At 41.4% G+C, this 21043-nt stretch overlaps 2 protein-coding genes and 2 long non-coding RNA genes across 5 annotated transcripts in view; 3 read left to right on the top strand and 1 right to left on the bottom strand.

The window, feature by feature from the left end:
- Positions 1 to 692: 692 nt before the first annotated feature.
- LOC115596209 (uncharacterized) lies at positions 693 to 3860 on the top strand. The gene is made up of 2 exons (XR_003986862.1): positions 693 to 808; positions 2613 to 3860. It is a non-coding gene; the product is annotated as an uncharacterized LOC115596209 (long non-coding RNA).
- On the bottom strand, positions 2539 to 5911 carry LOC115596210 (uncharacterized). Its single transcript, XR_003986863.1, has 2 exons — positions 5780 to 5911; positions 2539 to 2737 (listed from the first exon to the last, which is right to left on the bottom strand). It is a non-coding gene; the product is annotated as an uncharacterized LOC115596210 (long non-coding RNA).
- Positions 5677 to 6671, top strand: LOC115596207 (cystatin-SA-like). Of its 2 annotated transcripts, XM_030441058.1 has the most exons (4): positions 5677 to 5858; positions 6014 to 6174; positions 6253 to 6360; positions 6536 to 6671. In XM_030441058.1, the coding sequence occupies exons 2-4, from the start codon at positions 6031 to 6033 to the stop codon at positions 6620 to 6622; spliced, it is 339 nt and encodes a 112-aa protein (XP_030296918.1). In that variant the 5' UTR covers positions 5677 to 5858; positions 6014 to 6030; the 3' UTR covers positions 6623 to 6671. The 2 variants fall into 2 exon arrangements, with proteins under 2 accessions (XP_030296918.1, XP_030296917.1); XM_030441057.1 differs by lacking the exon at positions 5677 to 5858 and having other exon boundaries at positions 5872 to 6174.
- A 4704-nt stretch (positions 6672 to 11375) lies between these two features.
- efemp1 (EGF containing fibulin extracellular matrix protein 1) overlaps positions 11376 to 21043 on the top strand; it is a 34305-nt gene continuing 24637 nt past the window's right edge. Inside the window, exons 1-3 of the mRNA XM_030442822.1 lie at positions 11376 to 11460; positions 14358 to 14424; positions 20354 to 20500. The gene's annotated coding sequence lies outside the window, so the exon portion shown is untranslated. The remainder of the gene's footprint in view (positions 11461 to 14357; positions 14425 to 20353; positions 20501 to 21043) is intronic.

The following is a 21043-nucleotide window of genomic DNA, read 5'->3' as shown; positions in this document are numbered from 1 at the left end:
TGTCTTTATATGGATATCAGAGTGAAATGTTTAAATGGATACCGACTGATCTGGAGGCATATCCAGCTCATGCATTAAATTATTATTAGATTGTTATTTTAGACAAAAACTAGTTTAAGTTAATGGCAGTATTATTTTCTCTTTATTATAGCATTTCTTCTTTTGTTAAACTCATAAGGCTGTTTAAGAAATATGTTAAGGAAATTCAAATATAAAGAGGTAAAATTTACAATATAGATAAAGTTATGGCAATATAATTTGAGGAATATACTTTAACTCAGTAAACAAGCTGTCTGAAGAGGGAGATCAGTCCCCACAACACTGTTTGAAGCTAGAAAAGGGGCTTCTTGGAAGGGCCCTGTCAGTATAAGCAAAGTTAAATAAATGGTATGAAACTGTTCTGTCCTTTGAGAACAGTTTATTTATTCAGTCACCAAAAGAAGATTAAATGATAAATGAAGATTTTTCTCCTCGTATTAAAATGTGTTTCCTGAAACAGTACAGAGCACCCACTTGACCCAATTTACTTTTTGATGCATTTATGCTCCTGTGCTACCTGTCATTGGTGCTTTTGATTCCAACCCTCACTTTACTCATTAATAGTACATCTTTTTAGGGTTGTATGATAGGGAAAATGTATTAAAGAACGAGGGAGATGCTTCGTACTGTAAAAGCACTTCAAACTCCGAGTCGGTAGGTGGCGGTAAAGCGCCGTTCGCTGTTTGCACACTGCCGTAAAATACCTTAATGAGCTGCAAAGATGCGCAACGAAGAAGAGTGACGTTTTATACATACCGGGCTGCTTATGGTACGTTGTATTTTGTTATTATGAAATATATTGGGAATGAATTAATGAATGAATATAGGTTTAACATGCACGGTCAACAGGCAGTCAGTTGTGCCTTGAAGTGATCGATGTCACGCTTCCAGCCTCTTTTAAAGTTGGTAAGAAAACATCGTTACGTTAGCTGGATGCTAACAAGCAGGACTCCTGCTAACAGCTGGGTCACTGAAGAGTCGCTTCGTACGCTCATTAATTGTGATTTAATTACTTTTGAAGGTACGTTTACTCTAGGACTGTGGCTACTTAAATACCACCTTTACGGCACCTCTCTTCTTTTATTGTGGAGTTGTTGTTTTTTTTTCATTTTCCATTACGCTATTTTATACTTAATTACATTTCAGTATTGCAGCTTTTCTATAGTTTTCACGCCACTGCACTGATTTCACCGCTACAGTGACTTCACAAATGAAGATGTCCGTCATACAAATCTTATAATCAGTTAAAAAATAAAATACGATGCCATGTTTAAGATTAAACTACCCCAAGTATATAAATCAGGCTTGTTATAAATAGCTCCACCTCTTCCAGCGACAGCATTAAAGTGCTGCCTCCGGGTTACAGTAATAATGATCCAGGTATATAATGTAACACACTGACAGGGATCTAGTACTTTTACTCGTCATACCTTAATTGCATTAAGCTGATAACTCTTGTGCTATGTTACTGGAGTAAACGTTCCATGATCTTTATTTGTGATGGAGTTTGTTATTTTAAATGTGTATGTTGTTGTATTATAACACCTTTCCTTAAGTAGATTATCTGAATTTTTTTCCCCACATGTGTACTTAAAGTAATGAACTGTGGTTGTATGAAAACATCTGTCCAGGGATATCACATAGCTGGTCCTGTATCTGCTTATTCCTGCAATCAATTGAAGCTCAATCATTCAAAGTAGAGAGTAAAAGTATTTATATCTGCACTGCTATCAAATTAGGTTTGTGATTAGATATATCACACTGTAGTTTGTGTTCATTTGTTTTTTGCTTGTGACTCAGAATGGCATCTCTGAAAAGTATGCTTTCTCCAAGAATTTCCCGTTTTAAAATCTCAGCTGGAACACGTGTTGGTAATTGTTGGTTCTTCGGTATTTCAACTCTTATCTCAATACAATATGTATATGCTCATATGTACACGAAGACGTTTTCGGCTGTCATCTAGACCTAAAATGATTAGTCCATTAATCATTTGACAGAACTGTTCTGCAATCATTTGAGTCACCGATTAATTGTTTGAGTCACAGGCCGAACAGACGTGCCAAACATTATCTGGTGACAGCTTTTTGGTGTGACGGTCTGCTGATGTCTCTATGTCACACACGACAGTTAGCTGAGTATCATGAGGTTTTGGCCCGTTGATCAAACAAACCGTGAAATTGTAATTTACCACCTTGGAGTCTGAACTATAAAGGGAGTCTTTAACTGTTTGTTTTTTAACCATTAATCAGTCTTGAAAAAGACTGAAGATTATCATTAGTAGCAGATTTAATGTAATTATTCATACTGATCATACTGGCCTTGAAGAGATCCTTTTTCTAGTGCACAAAACAGAACAAAACAAAACCCTGCACCCACCTTCAGTATGCTGTCTCCCACCCACGCTACACAGCGTCTCAGGATTCTGGACAACCAGTTCCTTTAAGAACAGAAAGGAATCTCTTTTGTGTTGTGTCTATTTACTCGAATAGTACCTTTAAATTCAAATCCAAAAAACATATTCTTTAATTGCTTGCTTTCCAGTAAACCCTTTTTCCCCATATTATGTCTTTTAGGGACTGTCGCCCCTCCAGCAGCACCGTGCTCCTCCTGCTTTGACCATCACTGCTCCCTGACTGCAAGAGCCTCTCATCGGTGGGACTCTGCAAACTCAAGCTCAAGACGTTCCTCGAAGTTTTGTCTGCAACAAATGCACAATCCACAGTTTATTTAAGATTAGATTAGATTAGATTAGATTTGCAACAGTAGTCAACACAACCAGTACACATCATCCTGAAAAGAAATAGTTTGTACAATACAAAGTGACATAACACATAGCATACAGAAGGTCATCATAAAAATATACAGTGAGAAATAAAAATGAGATGATAATAATAAAGCTGTACGAGTGCATCAGTCCTTTGTTTAGTGCAATGGCAAGAAAACAGCTTGTTAAGGAACCCAACAGCTGATGGAACAAATATCATTTGTTCCATCAGCTATGATGAGATTTACAAAGCTCCGGGCAAGAGTGGCTCATCATACACACGTTAAGCTTTCTCAAATTGATAAGTATTTTAATTTAGTGAGTTACACAATTTACAAGACACATGACTGTAAATGGAAGCTGGAGTGCCTTTGTACTACTCATGAAATAAAGGTACTACGTTTTTGAGGCAATTACGTTTATTGTTAACCTCGTTGTAGAGTGAGGTATTACTGGAAGGTGCATTCATTTGCACACAAAAAAAGACTGCCTGTGAAAAGTGTTTTTGGCATATTTGTGTTCACCGACATGAAATTATTTAAAGTGTTATTAAAGCATTTTTCTTTCCTTCTTTCTATTTCACTGTGATCAAGCAAATGTTTTCAATGTCTAATATCTACATATACTAGAAATTTCAGTTAAAAACGTAGTATTTATATGACACAAAATAACAGAATTGACTCTTCAATTTAATATTAGGTAAAGTCACCTTTTGCAGCAGTTGCGGGCTATACTGCATATGAATGGATCTGAGGTTCCCCCGTGCGTCGCATTGGGGGTCAAGTCCTGACACATTTTTCACATATTAATTTGCTTTTGTTAGTGCGGATTTGTTTACACCAAATACTACGTTTACTATGATGACCATTAAGTTACAGCAGTGCTATGTGACATCCCCATTTTAAGTCTTTTTCAGTAACCTAGGAATTTAAGTCAGGAGCTCAGTTGATAACCTCCAGTAGCACTGTCCCGTAATGGCTTCGAAATATTCCTTTGACTTGATGATTCTTGCACGGAAATGTTGTGACTTCTGATAATAAATAGCCATGTAAAACGAGCTGACATCTGTGACTGTGAGATTTCATATTTTTATAGTTAATATTATTTATTTGGTTATCAATGTAGGGTGGGGAAATCCCAGTGTCATTGTTAAACAATACAATTTGACAATACTGTTACAAATGTGTCGTTTATATTGACTCTTTAAATAGTTTTATGGAGTTTGAGCAGAATTGTGTTGCCTTAAAATGTAAGCTTTCCATGGGACTGACAAAAAAAATTGAGCCAAGGTTGAAGGAATAAAAATAATGCTGAATAATGATCCAAAGGGGGTCACACCTCAGCAGTGGGGCTGTCAAGATAGAGCAGAATATTGTCAAAACATGTCGCACCTTGTAACAGGTGACCTCCATTCACCTTAATTGTGTGACTTCTAAAAACTATTTGCTACTGCGTGTAAAGTCGCCAGACTTGACAGAACACTTGCACTGAAACTTGTTGTATTTCTCTTAAAAAATAAAGTTTTATCATTTTAGTTATTGAGCGATGTCTTCAAATGTCTTCTTTTGCCCAGTCCACAACTCAAATACTCTACATTAACTATCATTACAAAGAAAATGAGCAAATCCTTACGTCCATTCAGAAGCTGGAACCAGGAATTGTAAAACAATGACTGAAACGATTCATCGATCATCAAGAAGTCTGCAATTATTTCCCTTCGGATCAACTAGTTGATTAATCGACTTACTGCTGTAGCTCTTCTTGCAAATGTGTTACATTTTCTAAAACAATTTCAAAAGTTAAAGAAAGTAAGTCAGAATGTTGGTACCATAAAGTAAAGGTTTGTGTGGGACTAACAGAAAACAATGAAGGTGCGAAAGTTGCCCGATACTGTCTCAAGATAACATGGTGTCGCACCTGTGCTTGGTTTTTCTAACGTTTCCTGATCATGTAGCCTGTGGTCAAAGCACTGAAACACAAAGTTTTACTATTTTCATTATTGAGTAATGTATTCAAATTTCTTATTTGTTCCTGTCCAGGACCCAAAAACTCTTCATTTACTGTCATTGCATAGAAAATAAGAAACATTTAAGAAGCTGAAACCAGAAAGTATTTGACACTTTTTCTCGAAAAACGACTGAAACAATTAATTGTTCATCAAAACAGTCTGCAATTCAATTTCTTTGGAATCGACTAATTGTTTAACCAGCTTATTGTTGGCAGCTCTAGATACACTTGATATCTTTTTGACTTTTTAAATAGCTTCAGAAATTGTAAGCAAAATTTTGTTACCATAAAAAAAAAAAAAAAATTAAAGGATTGACAAAAAACATGAAGGTATGAAGGTTGCCTAATGCTGTCTTAATGAAGATACAATGGAGTCACAGCTGTGCTTGATGATGTTTAAGATGATGTAGCCCAAGACAGGTCACTGTATTGAAAACATTGCTGTATTTCTCTTGAAAAATGAAACTAAAACGTTACTATTTTCATCAGTGAGTGATGTTTTCTGTTCCCGTCCAGAACCAAAAAAAAGACTTTTCATTTACTATCACCACGAAGAAACCCAGCAAATCAGTTTATTCAAGACGCTGGAACCAGCTAGCCTTTGCTTTAAAGAACAGACACGTCACAAACATCTGCAATTACTTCTCTTTGGATTAACTGGTCAATTACTCAAAGTGTACATTATTTTCTTAAACTTTTTTTTTTTTTAAAGTTCGAGAAATTATAAGCAGACATTTGAAACCGCGAAATGTAGGTTTGTGTGGGGGTAAAACAAAAGTAATGTGAAGCTGTCTTAATGAGGAGAAAATGGCGTCACACCTGTGCTTGATGGTTTATCACGTAGCTATGATTATTGTTGATGTAAGCCTAGCCTGAAAAAGGCCGTTGCTGTATTCCTCTTGATAAAATAACGAACACTGACATTTTCACACTTCTAATGTGGTGTATGTTATTTTCCTGTCTACTCACATACATTAGCCCTGTGTTCCATTAGCTGCGGTCATTTCCAGCTCGGACACTCATCTGTGAATCAACAGACAGGAAACAGGTGTGTGTGTCTGTTTGCTAGCACGTTTCAACTCGACCTCAGCCACTTAAAACCGAGAAACGAGAGTCTTATTCGACATTTTGAACGACTTTTTGTTGTGTTCAGGATGTCGGTGTGGTTTTGTATTTCGGTTTGTGCCTCTCTCTGTCGCGTAGTGACCGCCCAGCAGGGGATGACCGGTCAGCCCCGGGAGGTCCCGGTGAACGGCACCGAGGTGCAGGCGGCGGCTCGGTTTGCCGTAGTTGAATTCAACAGGGACAACGCCGAGGACCAGTTTGCCTACAAACTTTTGAACATTACATCGGCCAAAACTCAGGTAACACTTCATTCTGGAGTCGACGTAGCTTTGACCCTTAAAAAAAAAAAGACGTCTGTAAATGAGTTCTCCTCTCAGGTGGTTGCGGGGATAAACTTGATCCTGGAGGTGCGGCTCGGTCGGACAGTGTGCAAGTCGAGCGACACGAGTGATGGTGAGGCATGTGGTCTCAACAAGGAACTCAAGGCAAGTTCAATATTTTGACACATATTATTAATACTATTATTATTATTTTTTTTTTTTTAAAGGCAGCAGCCAGTAGATTTTGTCAATGTGCACATTGTTCGAAAAGACGCGCTCATCAAACTTCCTTTTTTTTTTCTTTTTTAAATTTTTTTTTTTTTTTTTTTTTTTATTCCAGGAGCTTTGGTGCCACTTCGTCGTCACAGAAATCCCTTGGGAAGATTTACGTGTACTCACACAAAAGAGGTGTAACCCACATAATTGACTGAAACTCTGATTGGTGCTGGCAAGTAAACAGTTATCATTCAGCTGTGTTTTATTGTGTTCATCTCAGATTTCAGAAATGGCGCTTATTAATAACTGTCCACACCCTGCCTTTATGGCTCATAAACCGGTGATTTCATTGGCTCCCACTCATGCCACTTGTTCCAACACTGAGTTGAATAAGTTCAGTGACCTGCACTCACTCTGCATTGTAAGGCAAAAAATGGCATAATTATTCCAGTGAGTGACCGGGGCAGCTTTACTGTGCCTCATCTCTCAGTGTGTGTCCTGGCAGCTGTAAGGCTCTGGTTGCGTGTCAAGCCTGGTCAGACACATGGCTGCTAAACGGAGACGAGGCTACACCTCTCCACACTACAATCACCAGTCTCCAGAAGGGCTCTGTATGGAGGATTACAGGCATTTTCAGATTACTGCGCAGCAAGACTGAACTGTCTGCTGCTCTGACCCCCTTTTTTTTTTTTTTTTTTTTTTTTTAACTGTGGGGAAACGACTCACTGATGTACGAATAAACAGAGCACAAGGGGGGAATTGTGTCAAAGTCAGTATGAGGATGTAAAAGTAGGTTGGGTTGGTTTGTTTGTGTGTGTATAGATTACTAATCTGGTATCATTTTAGAAGATCCTCTTTTTTGCATCACTCCTTCAAAAGAAGGAAATAAAGAAACTACGGTTTGTGGCGGATAAAATGTGTCTTACAGAACTTAAACTAGCCGATATTGCTAAGTGGCATTGGTGCAAAAGAGGCTGCATCTGTTTAGCTTTGATTACAGTAAACAGCCGCATGGATAAGCGGTTCACACACACACACACACACACACACCCACACACCCACCATCTCGCCCAGCCCATAATGTCTCTAATCATGGATGTCTTAATCAAACTGAGCAAAACATAAAGAATTGGCTGGCACTGTGGATTAGGTAGCAGGGGTTAGGAATGTGGGGGAAGGGGGACACTCCTTAACGTGGGGATGACTAACAGCGAAGCTGCCGGTGCCAGGAGTATGCCCTGTCCATCTGCCATTCCACTCACCCACCCACCCACTGACACACAAACAGGTGCGTGCACGCAGATACACGTGTGTTTTTCCCCGTGCACGCGCTCACATACTCCACCCCGCACTCTGGCCCTACCCCTGTCCTCACTTAGCCTGGGCAGCAGATGGTGAGGGGTAAGGCGTGTAGCCCCCTCTCCCTCCCCACTCCAAGCCACCAGCCCATCTCCCCCCAATTTTTTTTTTTTCCCCCCCATGAACACCACCCCACCCCACCCCTCTTTGTGTTGTTGAAGAGCCTGAGTGTTGAAAGGCGAGCCCCAGCTTGTCTCTCTCCCCCCACAAATCCTTGGCTGGCTGCCATTGGCGGGACTCAGTCAGGTGTCCTAATGCTTCAGTTAGGGGAGGAAACGCTGGTTAATCTGCCCATCGCGTGCCACCGGCCATGGCCTGGCCTCTTTGTGTCTGGCACCCCTCTGATCAGTCCCTCCACCCCTTCATCTGTCCCCTTCTCTTCCAGCCCAGTTTCTCTACCCCAAGACAGTGTCATCCTTTCTTAAAGATCATCCCCCTCTTCCTCTCGGGACGTGGACAAATCCAGTAGTTTTTACACTTGTCCAACATCACAGTTGATGGATCTGACTGTTTGGTTATCTTATCACTTATTGAACCACTCTTTAGTTTTTGCTGAGTCATCACAGGCATGCATTATACAGGAAAAATGTTGCTTTTGAATGTCCCATCTAGGATTGGGCAAAATGTCAATAATTTATCACAATCTTGAAAGGATGTTTTATATTGCTTAGATGTTGGCTATTGTTATCATGATATGGCATAAGTGTGTCTTCTCCTGGTTTTCTGAACTTACCAGATTGGTCCACTTCTTCTGATAGTTTCCTTTTCCCAACATGGTATCCACAGTACTGATGATTCAAAGTCACTCTGACCATAAGGATTTGACTGATGATGATGATGATGATGATGATGATGGGCGATATTGGCCCACAACAGATATCTGTATAGGGGTATATGTTCAATATGTATCAATATGAAAACTTTTTTTTTTTTTTTTTTTTTTTTTTTTTTACAGTATATGCAAAAAAAAGCTGGTGGGGGTAGTTTATAATTGTTAAAGTCACAGTTTAATATTTCAGTTTTAGACCAGTGATCTTCAGTCCTGGTCATGTCGACCCTTGCCCTGCATGTTTCAAATGTTTCCCTGCTCCAACACACCTGATTCTAGTAATCAGCTCGTCATCAAGCTCTGCTGAGGTCTGATAACGACCCATTCATTTGAATCAGGTGAGTTGGAGCAGGGAAAAATGTTGAGCATGCAGGGCAGGGCTCCCTGATGACCAGGACTGAAGATCTCTGTTTTTTGATAAAGTTTAACAGTAAAATATCCTGTTTCCGTTACAAACTTTGTCACAAGTGTTTGGTAACCACATTTGAGGGGAAAGATAGTGTGTATAATGGCTGTTACATCGTTATTGCAATAGTACCAGCATCTGCCCCAAAACGTTTTGTTCAGTCTGTTTGTAATTTCCCTGTTTCTTCTTACCTATAGAACACAGTCTGGCTTTTCATTGTCTACCATGTGTTGAGATGTGTAACTCTATCCATTATTACATTTTGCTGCTCTCTGCCCTCTTCCCCGCCCAGTTAGTGTTGCAGCACATCATTGTGAAATAAAGTAGGCCTTTTTCAAAGTTGCTCCTAAAGGAATACTTGAAGTGATTAGCAGACGATACGAAATTGCTACCAATTAAATCAGGGTATTAACCCATAGATGTACTATAACAAATGGACTAAAATCTATCATTATAAATGTTTCATGTCTCGTGTAGTACGGCTGCAACTAACGATAATTTTCATTATTTATCAATCTCCAGATTATTTTCATAGTTCTTTTAGTCTATAAAATGTTAATATAACATTTTGGCTTGAAAATTTTACTGAAACGATCAGTAGATGTTCAAAATAATTCCCAACTAATCTCTTTCCGATCAACATCATCTTTTCTTATTTCAGTTTCCTGTATTTTGCTCTCCATCTTTCATGCACCATCACAAAGACTTGCACCTATCTCATTACCCAGAGGCAGCATCACCCCGTGCTCCTGGAAGGTGCACCGCTCTGATTAGGATGAATGATGCTTGGATGCTCCTCCTCGGAGGTTGATATGGTGTGGTTGCGTAACCAGAGAGGGTCATTACCATTTGGCCCCAGCTGACCTTCCTTTTGATTGACCCTGGGCTTGGTCACCGCTTCAGAGCACAGGCAGGGTAAAAGGTCAGAGTTCAAAGTACCCTCAGCTGTGCTGTCATGGAAACAGCAAGGTTTGCTCTTCTGATGGTCAGTTTTAATCTAAGGACAGTTGTTCATTTAAAACCATGGAGTTTCATTTGCTGATTTGCGTCTCACCTTTTAAAAATATTTATGTTTAGTCTGCCTTGCCTTTCATGCTCCAAAACGACGCTTTTTATATGTCTTTGGACTGGTCAGGTTTGAAAAAACGGATGTAAGTCACGGCTCCTATTGTAGTACTGATGATTCGTGCAATGTTTGAGGATAAAGTGACTGCACGGCGAGGTAACGTTTAGACCCACTCGTTCCATTTTGCTGATTTTAAATTTTTTTTCACCTTATTTATTTGTTTAATTTCACATGCCTTCTCTGGCTTTCCATGGTGTGTGCAGCAAAGCACAGATCGTCGGTGTTGTAACCGAAAGCTTCAGAATCCGCCATTGTGGTCAATCGAAAAACGCACCCGTGGTTTGTTTCTTCCACTTCCTGTTTGTGACCGTTGTGAAGGGTTTCCTTGCAATCAGTGCTGCGGCAGGAGGGGGTGAGGAGAAAAATCAATACTTAGAATGTAACGTGTGGCCAATGCAATAGGCGAATGATTTATGTAGGGATGGCTACTCCCCAAATCAGATGGGATATGTGTTTGGTGGCTGGATAAGCGTAGGGGAGGAGGGGTGGCGGTGGCGGTGGCACAGCGACCCAGAGAGAGAACTATAAAAGGTTAAAAAAAAAAAAAAAAGTGTGCTTGGCTGCTGTTGATCGTGGCACCACTCCTCTCTCCTCTTCTCCTCTCCCCGCTGTCCCCTCTCCTCTCTTTTCATCTCTCAAACACACCACGCTCTCTGACTGTCCCGCTTAATCTCAGCGCTGTAGTATTATGAGACTAAAGACCGACGGGACGCACACACACACACACACAGCACACAAACACACACCCCAGGAGTTTAGCAGGTTGTGGACCACCAGCCAGAAACAGCATATGTCCCTCTCCTCTCCAGATTAATGGGAGCATGTTAATATTACCATACAGTGAGAGAGGAAGGGATAGGGGCAAAAGGGTAGGGAGGGGTGGGAGATGAAAGGTAGGAGGGGGGAGAGTGCAAGAGCCTGGCAGACAGATTCAGAGGCAACACGAGGCAAGAGGAATGAGAGCAAGTCTGCGAAGGAAGGAGGTTGAGTGCAAGTCTTGGAAAGATGGAAGTGTGGAGGCGGGAAAGAGCGAGAGAAGCGAGGACATAACAGCCATAGAGAAATGGGTGCATGTGTGTGTGTGTGTTTGCTTTATTGCAGTGGCCCCACCTACCCCTCCATCCTGTTAAGGAGGCACAGTCCTCAGGAGGAGGGGTAGGATCCCCTCCCTCAGCCACCACCACACACACATACTCTCGCTCTCCCTCGCTCTCTGGCTCATACACACACTCTGCTCCGTGAGGAAGCAGTCGCTGAAGAGCTCTGGATAGACCATGCGAGGTTCTGCAGGTGTCCCACCCTTCTCTCATCACATGGATGCTTCAGAAGGTGCTGTTTTCTGTTTTTCTCCCCCCCCCCCCCCTCTGTCTGCAATTTCTCCCAATTCTTCTTCAGTTTTCTTTGGTTATCCGTTTTTTCCTTCTTTGCTCGAAGATTTCCTCTCTTCATTGTTCGGAGTAATCTGTGAGCCTGTGCTTTTTTACTAACGCGTTTGCGTGAGATTGCATGTGCGTTTTGTGTGAGACTGAATGCATGCTGGCACGGTTGTTTACAAGCTCGACTCTAGCCGCAGGTCTGACAACTTTAGTGGAGTGGATCCCATCGGCTACATGTGTTTGAGCAGGATTTATTTTTATCATCCCATAATTCCTTTTTCAAAACTAATTTTACTGGAGTCATGGCTTTGGCTGCTTGTTGCATTATTTAGTCTCGCGTTTTATTATTTTTATTGGCGCTCAACTCTTAAGGGTGGAGGGAGACAAAGCGCATTATGTATGCCCTGTGTACACCCTCTATATGCGTATTCATGATGTTTTGGGTTAGAGGTTTTCACTCAAATCGAGTCTAGTGGAAATGCATGGCAGCAGCTTTACAATAACAGAGTATTATGTGTTTTTTGGTGTGATGGTGGAGGTGGTGGGTGTGAAAGAGTTGGAGACGAGCAGTGAAATTTTGGGAGTTTTTTTCGGGTGATTCATGGCTCGTCACGTTGCCCAGCGTTTGATACAGTAATAGTAACGCACATTTTTTTTTTTTCCCTTAAAGAAAACTATTGGTCAGTTGAGTTGTGGCCATGCTGCATTTTCTTCGCCTCCTCATCGTGAAAAAGTAGATTTATGTATCGTATAAAAACTTGGAGCGGATTTCATGTTTTATTAGAGAGGAATGAGGTAGATGGTGGTAAAAATGGCTAATAATCCTTAAACGTGGTGTCTGTGTGTGTGTGTGTGTGTGTGTGTGTGCGCATATGTGTGTGTGTCTGTTAGAGAGGGAGTGAGAGCACATGTCTTGCATGTAGCGTGCTGTATTGGCAAACACCCAATACACCCCTCTTCTGCTCCTCCCAGAGATGGAGGTACAGTGTAAAGCAGCTCTGCTCCACTATATTGATTCAGATATTTACTATAGGCTTTTTTTATTTCTATATGCAACAGAAGCTTAAGTTCTATATTTGTTACAACTCTACTGAGCTTTAGCGAGATTTTACAGGATGACTAAGCTAAAATTCTTGCATTATTTTGCTTGGGTTCAGTCGATGCCGTGAATTTCTTAGATTAACAAAACATTTGGCGCAGTTTCGTTGCTTTTGCGCGTTCTCCCAGGACGCAATCATGACTGCACGCGCTTGTAAACGAGCAGTGTTGAGGTTTTCTCGACTGACCTATTATTATTGTCTATGCCAAAATTTGTCCTGGTCACTGTTTTGGAAATCAAATTTGTGACCATTTGTTCAAACAGACCTGATAAATAACCCCCAAATCCATCGTGCAAATCTGTTCCTTCCACCCCATCTCCACCTCTTCCCTTTCTTCTGCTCATCCTTTAGGTTAAATCAGCGCCCTCTCCCCCCCCACATTTTTTTTTTCGGCTCGTATTGACCTGTTAATAGTATTATCCACAGAGCGTGTGGCAGGGCCAGGGTCACATCCCTCAAGGATTCGGATGGTCATCCCTCTGGCCACAGTTTGGTCAGAGATCGGCCAATAGGACCTAAGCCGTGGTCATCCTTCAATCTAGCTCCTTTCACAGCAGAGGTCACACGAGTCAAAGGGTAATAAGTTTAACCCCTCGAGGGGTTAGGAGTCAGAGGTCACAGGAGAGGCTATAGGGAGAAGGTTTGCATCATCAATCAGTGGCACTCCTGGTTATATCTACGCATATCGATGACGCTTGCTCGTTTCTGCCAATCTCATTTGCATGGCTTGCTTAGCACAAAGGACAGCCATTATAATCATATACAAGAAACAAAAATGAGATTTGTATGGTGAGGAGGCTGGTCACTGTTAACGTTGGTTTCAGCTGTACTGTAATGGTTTTTCTGTCGGTTTTTAACCACCGTCATCATGCAAGCATTTAGATAACACCCTGATTGTTCGTAAAAGCCATCTAGTCTTATAAACGGCGATGCTGCTCAGTCGATTTTTGCCGAATATTGTCTGTAAAGGAGAAAACACATATTCTTTGTAAGAATCAGGTGTTCTGAGATTTTCATTACAGCTTTATATGTTTGTGAAGCAGAAACGGCTTATTTGAGCAACTAATTCACCAGTATACCCTACATAAAGAATATGTGTTTGTAGGTCTCGCAGGCTACACCCTTAAGACCACACTGCATTGAATGCAAACCATAAGAACGACGACTTTATCAATATTCTCATGTATTTGTCTTGTTTTTTAATGGCTTTATGTGAATAATCATGGGTTCAATTGAAGGGGGTGTGGCTGTTTTAGTGGAATTTCCACAATTTTCTGGCAGTTTACATCGTCTCGGCCTCACGGGGATCTTTAAACACTGGTGATTATTAAGCCTTTAAAGGCCGCAATGATCGTGTGACATTTCTTTAAAATGCCGCCGCAGATGAGCAAGTGTATCCCCTCCTTGTAAATCTGAAATGGTGCTGTGCTGATGTTTCAGCATCTCCCAGAGGTCTCCTCTCCCTGGCTGATGTTAGCGATGTGTCAGCATTAAGCTAGGCCTGCCTGCTAGGCTGCTGGGGTAGCTGTGGTGGCGACCAGCCCAGCCTGGCCAAAAGCCAGACCAGACATGTCTTGGCACTAGACAACAGAGACGTGACAGGATCAAGGATTGGAGGGGAGGGAATATCCTCATACAGTATGCAATATTGTTGATCCATATTATCAAAGTACAATGATATGTATATAATACACTTTTCTGAAGGACATTAAAGATTAATTTCCCCTTTTTTTCCTTTTTGTTTCAACAGTGTATGTGAATGGGAAGGAGCAAGGGACGAAAGACATCGACAGAGATCCAAAGTCGCACTCCAAATGGTATGTTCCTTCGCCAAACGAGCCACCCTGAAGGGCCTGACGCGAAGGCTTCACACACACATTACGTGTATGGGTTATGCCGCATGCATGTTAGGCAGAGCACACTATGGATTGTGTGCATGCCATTAAGTGTGTGAATAAGAGAGATGTACATGTTGCTCAGTCAGCTATTGCACAGACAGAGACCATCAATCACAAATGCACAGTGAGCCGCATTGCTCTTTTCCTGGTCCCTCAAGTCCCTTCTCTGGGCTGGAATTACACAGCACTTTACCTGCAACACTGCATTTTTCTGGACTCTGTCTTAACCCTGCACCGTAACTCAAGCAGCACATTTGTGCGGGGCCATGTCTTTTTAAACTATGACAAGGGGTGAGGTTTTATGGCGTCACTTATAAATCTGCTCCATATACACAGTCATATATGCCGTTTTTTTGATCACATTTTAGCTCTCTAGATGCGGTAAAATGCGCACAAGGTGAAATCCGTAATGTTCCACACCGTCTTAATATAACAGAAAAATGTACAAATGAAATCGGTTTTTGTGTTTTGCATAGTAACGTCACCCCTCTTTGCATACCGTATGCAGTACAACATATGTTAGTGAAGGGCCATCCCTCACTGCGACTACTGTATGTCTTTATTAACGCCTGCTTGACATCTTGTTTCCCTGCTTGAAGCCGTTGTCAGGTCCTCACCCCCACCTCACCACCATATGAACTGCCCCCTTCTTTTGTCCTTATGTTTGACTACTATCACAAATAGACACATTCTTCCTTTGCCTCCCTTTAACCACTTATAATTTGTTATTTTGCATCATTTTGAATCATCATAAAAACTTAAAATTTAGCAACACCTTTCATTCAAATAACTGTCTCTATGGTATGGGCAAAGGCCAGCTGTATTTGATAGATGTGCGTAAAGACCTTGAGTTTTTGGATAAGATATGTGGTAGACTACACTCAAGGCTATGTGTGTTTTGCAATTGCGTTTTGCAGAGTGCGTGTGATCAGCAGCAGGTGGACTGGTCATTGTTGTGATAAGAGCAGGTGATCAATCATGTGGTCAAGGTCTTGTCATACAGACACAGTTTGATCAGCTGAAAGGTTCACTTTGTATCTATCTCCTGAACAGCGGCTAACTAATGTGGAAAAAAGCACAGCGTACACAACTAACTAAATAGGGTTAAAACTGAGCTTCTTAAAACCAATTTTGCAGTAAGGTGCGAAAGTAATGCTTGATTATATTTCGCCGACTTAAGTGTACGAAGTAATAGAATATAAAGAAATATAAAAAGGAAGGAATTGAATGTTAAGCTGTAGTACAGGTGGAAAAAGTGTCCTTAAGCCATATGAACATAGAAAGAAACCTGCCCTCTCTGACGGGGTCTTACTGAAGTGATTCAGTGTCCAGGTTGTTCAGAAATCCTCTCTGCAAAGGTCACATATTACTGCTGCGTTGTGATGCAGCCAATAAAACAGCCAATAGCTGACCCGATGAAACAAGCACTAATTAAGATGTTTTGTCAAGGGTTTGAACTCGGGCATGAAAATTAAAAATGAAATAATTCTTCGGCCTCAGGCAAGAAAACGACATGTATGAACTTAAGTCACTTAAGTTCATAGATACCAGGAACGTGTAATTTGATTATTCAAACGTGGGTAAGCAAACGCAAGTCCCTTCTTCGGGTTTGAAGGTGTCCATCAGTGACCCGCGTGCTACCGGTGCGAACGTCTTTATAGGCATTCGGGCTTTCTTCAGGACCGGAGCAGAGATGACTATTTATTAGAGAAACCTCCCTTTTTTTATATAGTGCATTCTTAATGAATACATGACTCAACATCTAAAAAAAATTACACCTTTTTACATACAGTGAAGTGTTCATGTTTAAAAGGCAAGTTGATTTGTAATAGTAATTATTACGTTTTGACGGGAGATATCTTTTAGGGAGATGTTTTGAAGTCACCAGTTGATTATTGCTCGATGTAAAAATGAGTTTCTACTTCAAATGAGATTTGGTGTGACTGTATTTGGGTGAGAATAGAAGTTGATAAGATGATGCGGAGGCTTCATTCAGTGCCGATGCCGTCTGTTAAATCAAGGTGATGAACGGGGACCTTGAAACGACCAGAGGCCTATAACAGAATGCTCCCCGAGAAAAGGCCAGTCCTCCAATGGGCCTAAATCGACTCCCCACTCATTTACATGGGACATAAATTCACATTTAAATGGCAGAAAATTGCTCGGGTGGCTGATACAGTCGGGCATATGAAATTATAATTGTAGTCAGCCTGTGTGTGCGTGTGTGCGCGCGTGTGTCTGTGTGCGAGTGTGTGTATGTGTGTGTGTGATATAACATTGAAGAGATTGTGTGTGTGGAGGAATTATGCGTCCAATAACTGAGATGGGATGTAAATATGGCGAGGACAGTCAGTAGTCTGATGTGCCATCGGCCCATTTCATCTGAGACTGCAGTGCAGGGGCTAAATGGCAGCCGTTCCTGCACAGAACGAAAGGCGAATCACAACTGGTGTCCACAGTACTGTAGAGAATTGTTTTCTATGAAAATGAAGTGTCTTGTCGAAATGGAGCGTTTTTTAATAGGAAAGATTAGCAAGACTGCAACTAAAGATAGTTTTAGAAGACATTTTCTTGATTAATCACTTCGTCTCGATTAACGTCCGAGGTGATGTCTAAATATCTTGTTTTGTCCGAGCAGCAGCCGTAGATTAAACTGGTCAGAAAAGCAGCAAATCTTCACATGTGAGAGGCTGGAACCAGTAAATGTTTGGTGTTTTACTTTACAGTTTTCAATAGTCGCTGATAAAAGAATCTTTGTAATCGATTAATTGACCAATCGTTGCAGCCCTAAAGATTAGAAATCTTTGTGTATAAATGCACGAGATGAAGGGAAATTTATCACAAGATTGATCCCTGAATCATTAATATGTTCCCTTAAATTCTACCTGTTTTTCTGTGCATCACCCTCAGATCCCGTGCAGTTTCTTCTGTTGCAGTTCGATTCCCTTTACTCTGCCACAGCCCTCATTATGCCCCCTCCTCTTCCTACTGTCCCTCTTTCCCTCCCTTTCTTAGTGCAGTTTTTTTCTTCCACCCCTGTTTTAGGGCTCCTCCAACGGAAAGGCCGGCACACATGTCACATCAGTTCATGGAGATCCCAATTGTTTTTAGCCACTGTGCCCCTCTGAGAGGTCTGTGGGCTGCCTGTTGTTCTCAGCACGGCCTCGCACATCATTTAGCATACCTCCGTGAACACAATGCTGCACATGCACTTACATTTACTGACTCAAACATTGAACTTATACATCTGCATTTACACTCTCACACACTGTACTGCTCGATCTGAATCTCACCACATGTCATTTAGGCCAAACTGGACCATCAACAAACAGTACAATATGGCCCACCAGGAGGCCCCTTACAGACCTGTTTCATAATTTGGGCTGTTCTATCCATTGTATCGGCCTCCTTTGATAAATTTACCTCCAACTGATACAATGCGTCAGTCTTTTTGTTAGGGGAAGACAATTGCTTGTACAGTGAAGGTCCCGGGCCTTAATGAAGTCCTAAAGGACACACATTGGCTAGTGGGCAGAAAGGTCGCTCTTTGCTCTTAACGTTAAATGACAGCTAACGGAGTGGGCAACACTGTGAAAGGATGGAGACTAAAGTTCATACGGTGATATCATTACTTTATTGTTCAGTGCTGCATGTGCAAGTCAGTAAAGCGTAAAACGAATTTGCTCCAAACCGAATTTGAAATAAGCCATTGATGAATCACAGTGAGGGACTAACTGACAAAAACAATGTGGCCTGAATGGGTTGTCAGCTTCTGGCCAGTAATGTGCAGCAGGATCTTGACCTTACCAACGTAAGACCCAAAACCTCATGCTGTCTTTTTCTTTTTCTAATTCGGTTATATGATTTAAAAAAAATTGTTTTTAGATATATGGAACACATATACAAAGAAAGAAGAAAATCGCCCTGCCAGACTGGGGTTGCAGCGATATGAGATAACCTTCCCAGTTTAACGGTATCATACAGTTATTATTCTTATTATTAGGTACAGTTATAGTGACCTTAAAGGAATTCAAACAGAGTACGATTTTCATTTACTAAATACGTTATTGGAATTTTAGTAAATGCTATGTTCTGAAGGGCATCAAACTTGATATGAATTTGAAATATTTTTAATATTACTAATAAAAAAATAATTAAATACCGTATATAAGCCAATCAAATAAGCAAAGCAAAGATAATCATCAGAGGTCGTATGACGGTATACCACAAAAAAGGTTTGTCGCTGCCGGACCAGAGCGGAAAAATAGTGACCGGTTTCTTTGATATGAAAATCCCAAATTTCAGCTCCGTCCACCGTGTCACATTTGATTTATCTTAGTCCAAGTGAGTGTGTCCAGTTTCCAGGTGAAGAAAGAAAACTCTTCCGACAACACTCTCTACAATGAAAGAGTGTTGTCATGAGTGGCTTCAAAAATTACTGATCATTAGCTTTAAGCACATGTTAAAAGCTAATGAGTGTAAGAGCTGATCCGTTTTTAACAGAATCCACGCTCTCTTAAACTTTTATCAGTGTTTGCGCACTCCCCGTTGCCGTTCTGCTTTTAATGTTCAAGTTCAACCAAACAGCAGAGCCAGGCTTCATGCAGGCAGAAAGAGAGATGCTAAGATCATTTATTTTGGGGGGGTCATTGAATTTATTTAATGCAAAACCAAAAGAATTCCCAACAACTTTTATTAAAGTGCTCAAAGAAAGCTGATAATCCATAGTGGAGGGTGCCTTTTGAAAAACAAATTATGTGGATTACATGCACAGCTATTGTTTGCAAACACTTAACCTGGACAGCCTTAAGCCTTTACAGAAGATAAGGTGGTGTTTTTAATTTAGGGACCTGATATCAGATGAGTAGAACCGTATTGTATGGTTTTTATGCTAAACTGTTGGGGGACAGGTTGGGGGGGGGGGGGGGGGGGGGGGCCTCATGATGTTGGGACAGATGGCATTTAGCTCTAGCTGTGCCGAGCTCAGTGGGACCCGAAGCTTAAGAGGTTAGGCCTGTCAAAACCACTCTGTTCATTCACTGCCTAACAAAGTGTGGACTGTCAGCCTGTTCCGTTTAATAAACTTAAGATTTTTCTTTTGTCAACGCCTGAGCAACACTTTGCAACTCGATGACCTGAATATCCCAACATGCATCGAGGCTCAATGGGAAAGATGGCACCTCTGGGCGAAGGACTTTTCCCAAAAAATTGTGGACATATGTCTGATTTGGTGTAGCTGATGGTGTTTTGTTAATTAAGCAAAATCAGGTGGGGTCAAAAGGGTTTAGGGGCAAGACATATGCATGACCACGATGGGTATGTGTGCGTACAACAAGTTGAGATTATGTTTTGTTCGACTGTTCTTTAGACAGTCCCTCAACGCTGGATTCAATGACAAAATTGCATTTTTGTCATTTTTTTCCCTACATAGTTTACAGTGAAGATGTAGATGAGAAACATTGACAAAGGAAGGAGAATGACATGGAACAAAGATATTAAACTAGACTCAGAGCAGGGTCGTTGTAGTCATACGGCATGAGTCTTAAGAGCAAGATGCTCCATAAACTGTATATTTGTGCCACACTTTAACGTGTAAGCATTTTTAAAGCATCATCTTTCACCACAAGAGGGAGACATACTGTAACATGCAGAGTGAATCTCCGCCTCACTGTACATCGCCCACGCTGCACTTCTGTTCTGCCCTTAAAACACCTGAAGCACAACAAATACACAAGTTTGTCAGAACATCCTGAACTGTCATGTGCTCGTCCAGAAGTGTTGAGTAAACATGTTTAATTCCATCCTCCCCCTCTCTCTCCTCTCTCCCCCATCCCTCAATTTGTTTCAGTGTTTGCGGAGGTCAGAGGCTGACTGCTGGTGAGTGGTGACCCAAGTGAGAGGCCTGGCTGACATCTGACCTCTGACTGGGCGTGCGGATGACCCTGGAGGATATGGCTCAACAATGGGAGGCACGTGCCTCGGCTTCGTCACCATGGTAACACAGGACCTTTCGGAGCGGTAGGGGCTGGGGGTTAGGGTCAAAGCTCGGTCTTTATCCTGATCAGTGTTAACCGTCTGCTGCCGATTGACTCTTGCGGATATAAAATACAAGTACCCATCACAGATTAGTGTGCGTTGGGCTGACTGAGTAATCTCTGCAGGCAACTGTGATGGTGTTTTATTTTCTCACAATCACCTGGAGAGATTCTGCAGCTTGTCCTAAATGCAGCCATAACACAATCCCTGCAACTGTCTCTATTTCATCTCCATTGTCTTTGTCATATGGAGAATCACAGTATTTTCTCACCTTAGTTTTTCCTGCAACACGTTAGGAGGCGACCAAATTGTTTACCAAAGGTTGGCTACCGTCTGAAACCATGATCAAAGAGGATTTCACACTCTAGCTTAAGGTAACGATCGTTGCACAATAGAAGAAACGTTGCCACAGGACACTTTGGCTTAATCTTTTTGTGCCTCGCTGTTACGAGTCAAAACAGTTTGATTGTTTAAAAGAAGACGGAGAGGGGGGGGGGGGGGG

Source organism: Sparus aurata, chromosome 15, assembly GCF_900880675.1.
Source record: "Sparus aurata chromosome 15, fSpaAur1.1, whole genome shotgun sequence".
NCBI lineage: Eukaryota > Metazoa > Chordata > Actinopteri > Spariformes > Sparidae > Sparus > Sparus aurata.
This window is presented reverse-complemented; position numbering and strand designations above follow the sequence as displayed.

Coding starts and splice junctions, on each gene's coding strand:
- LOC115596207 (XM_030441057.1), top strand. CDS start 5,965: ATGTCGGTGTGGTTTTGTATTTCGGTTTGTGCCTCTCTCTGTCGCGTA. Junction 6,175..6,252: donor TTACATCGGCCAAAACTCAG/GTAACACTTCAT, acceptor TTCTCCTCTCAG/GTGGTTGCGGGGATAAACTT. Junction 6,361..6,535: donor GTCTCAACAAGGAACTCAAG/GCAAGTTCAATA, acceptor TTTTTATTCCAG/GAGCTTTGGTGCCACTTCGT.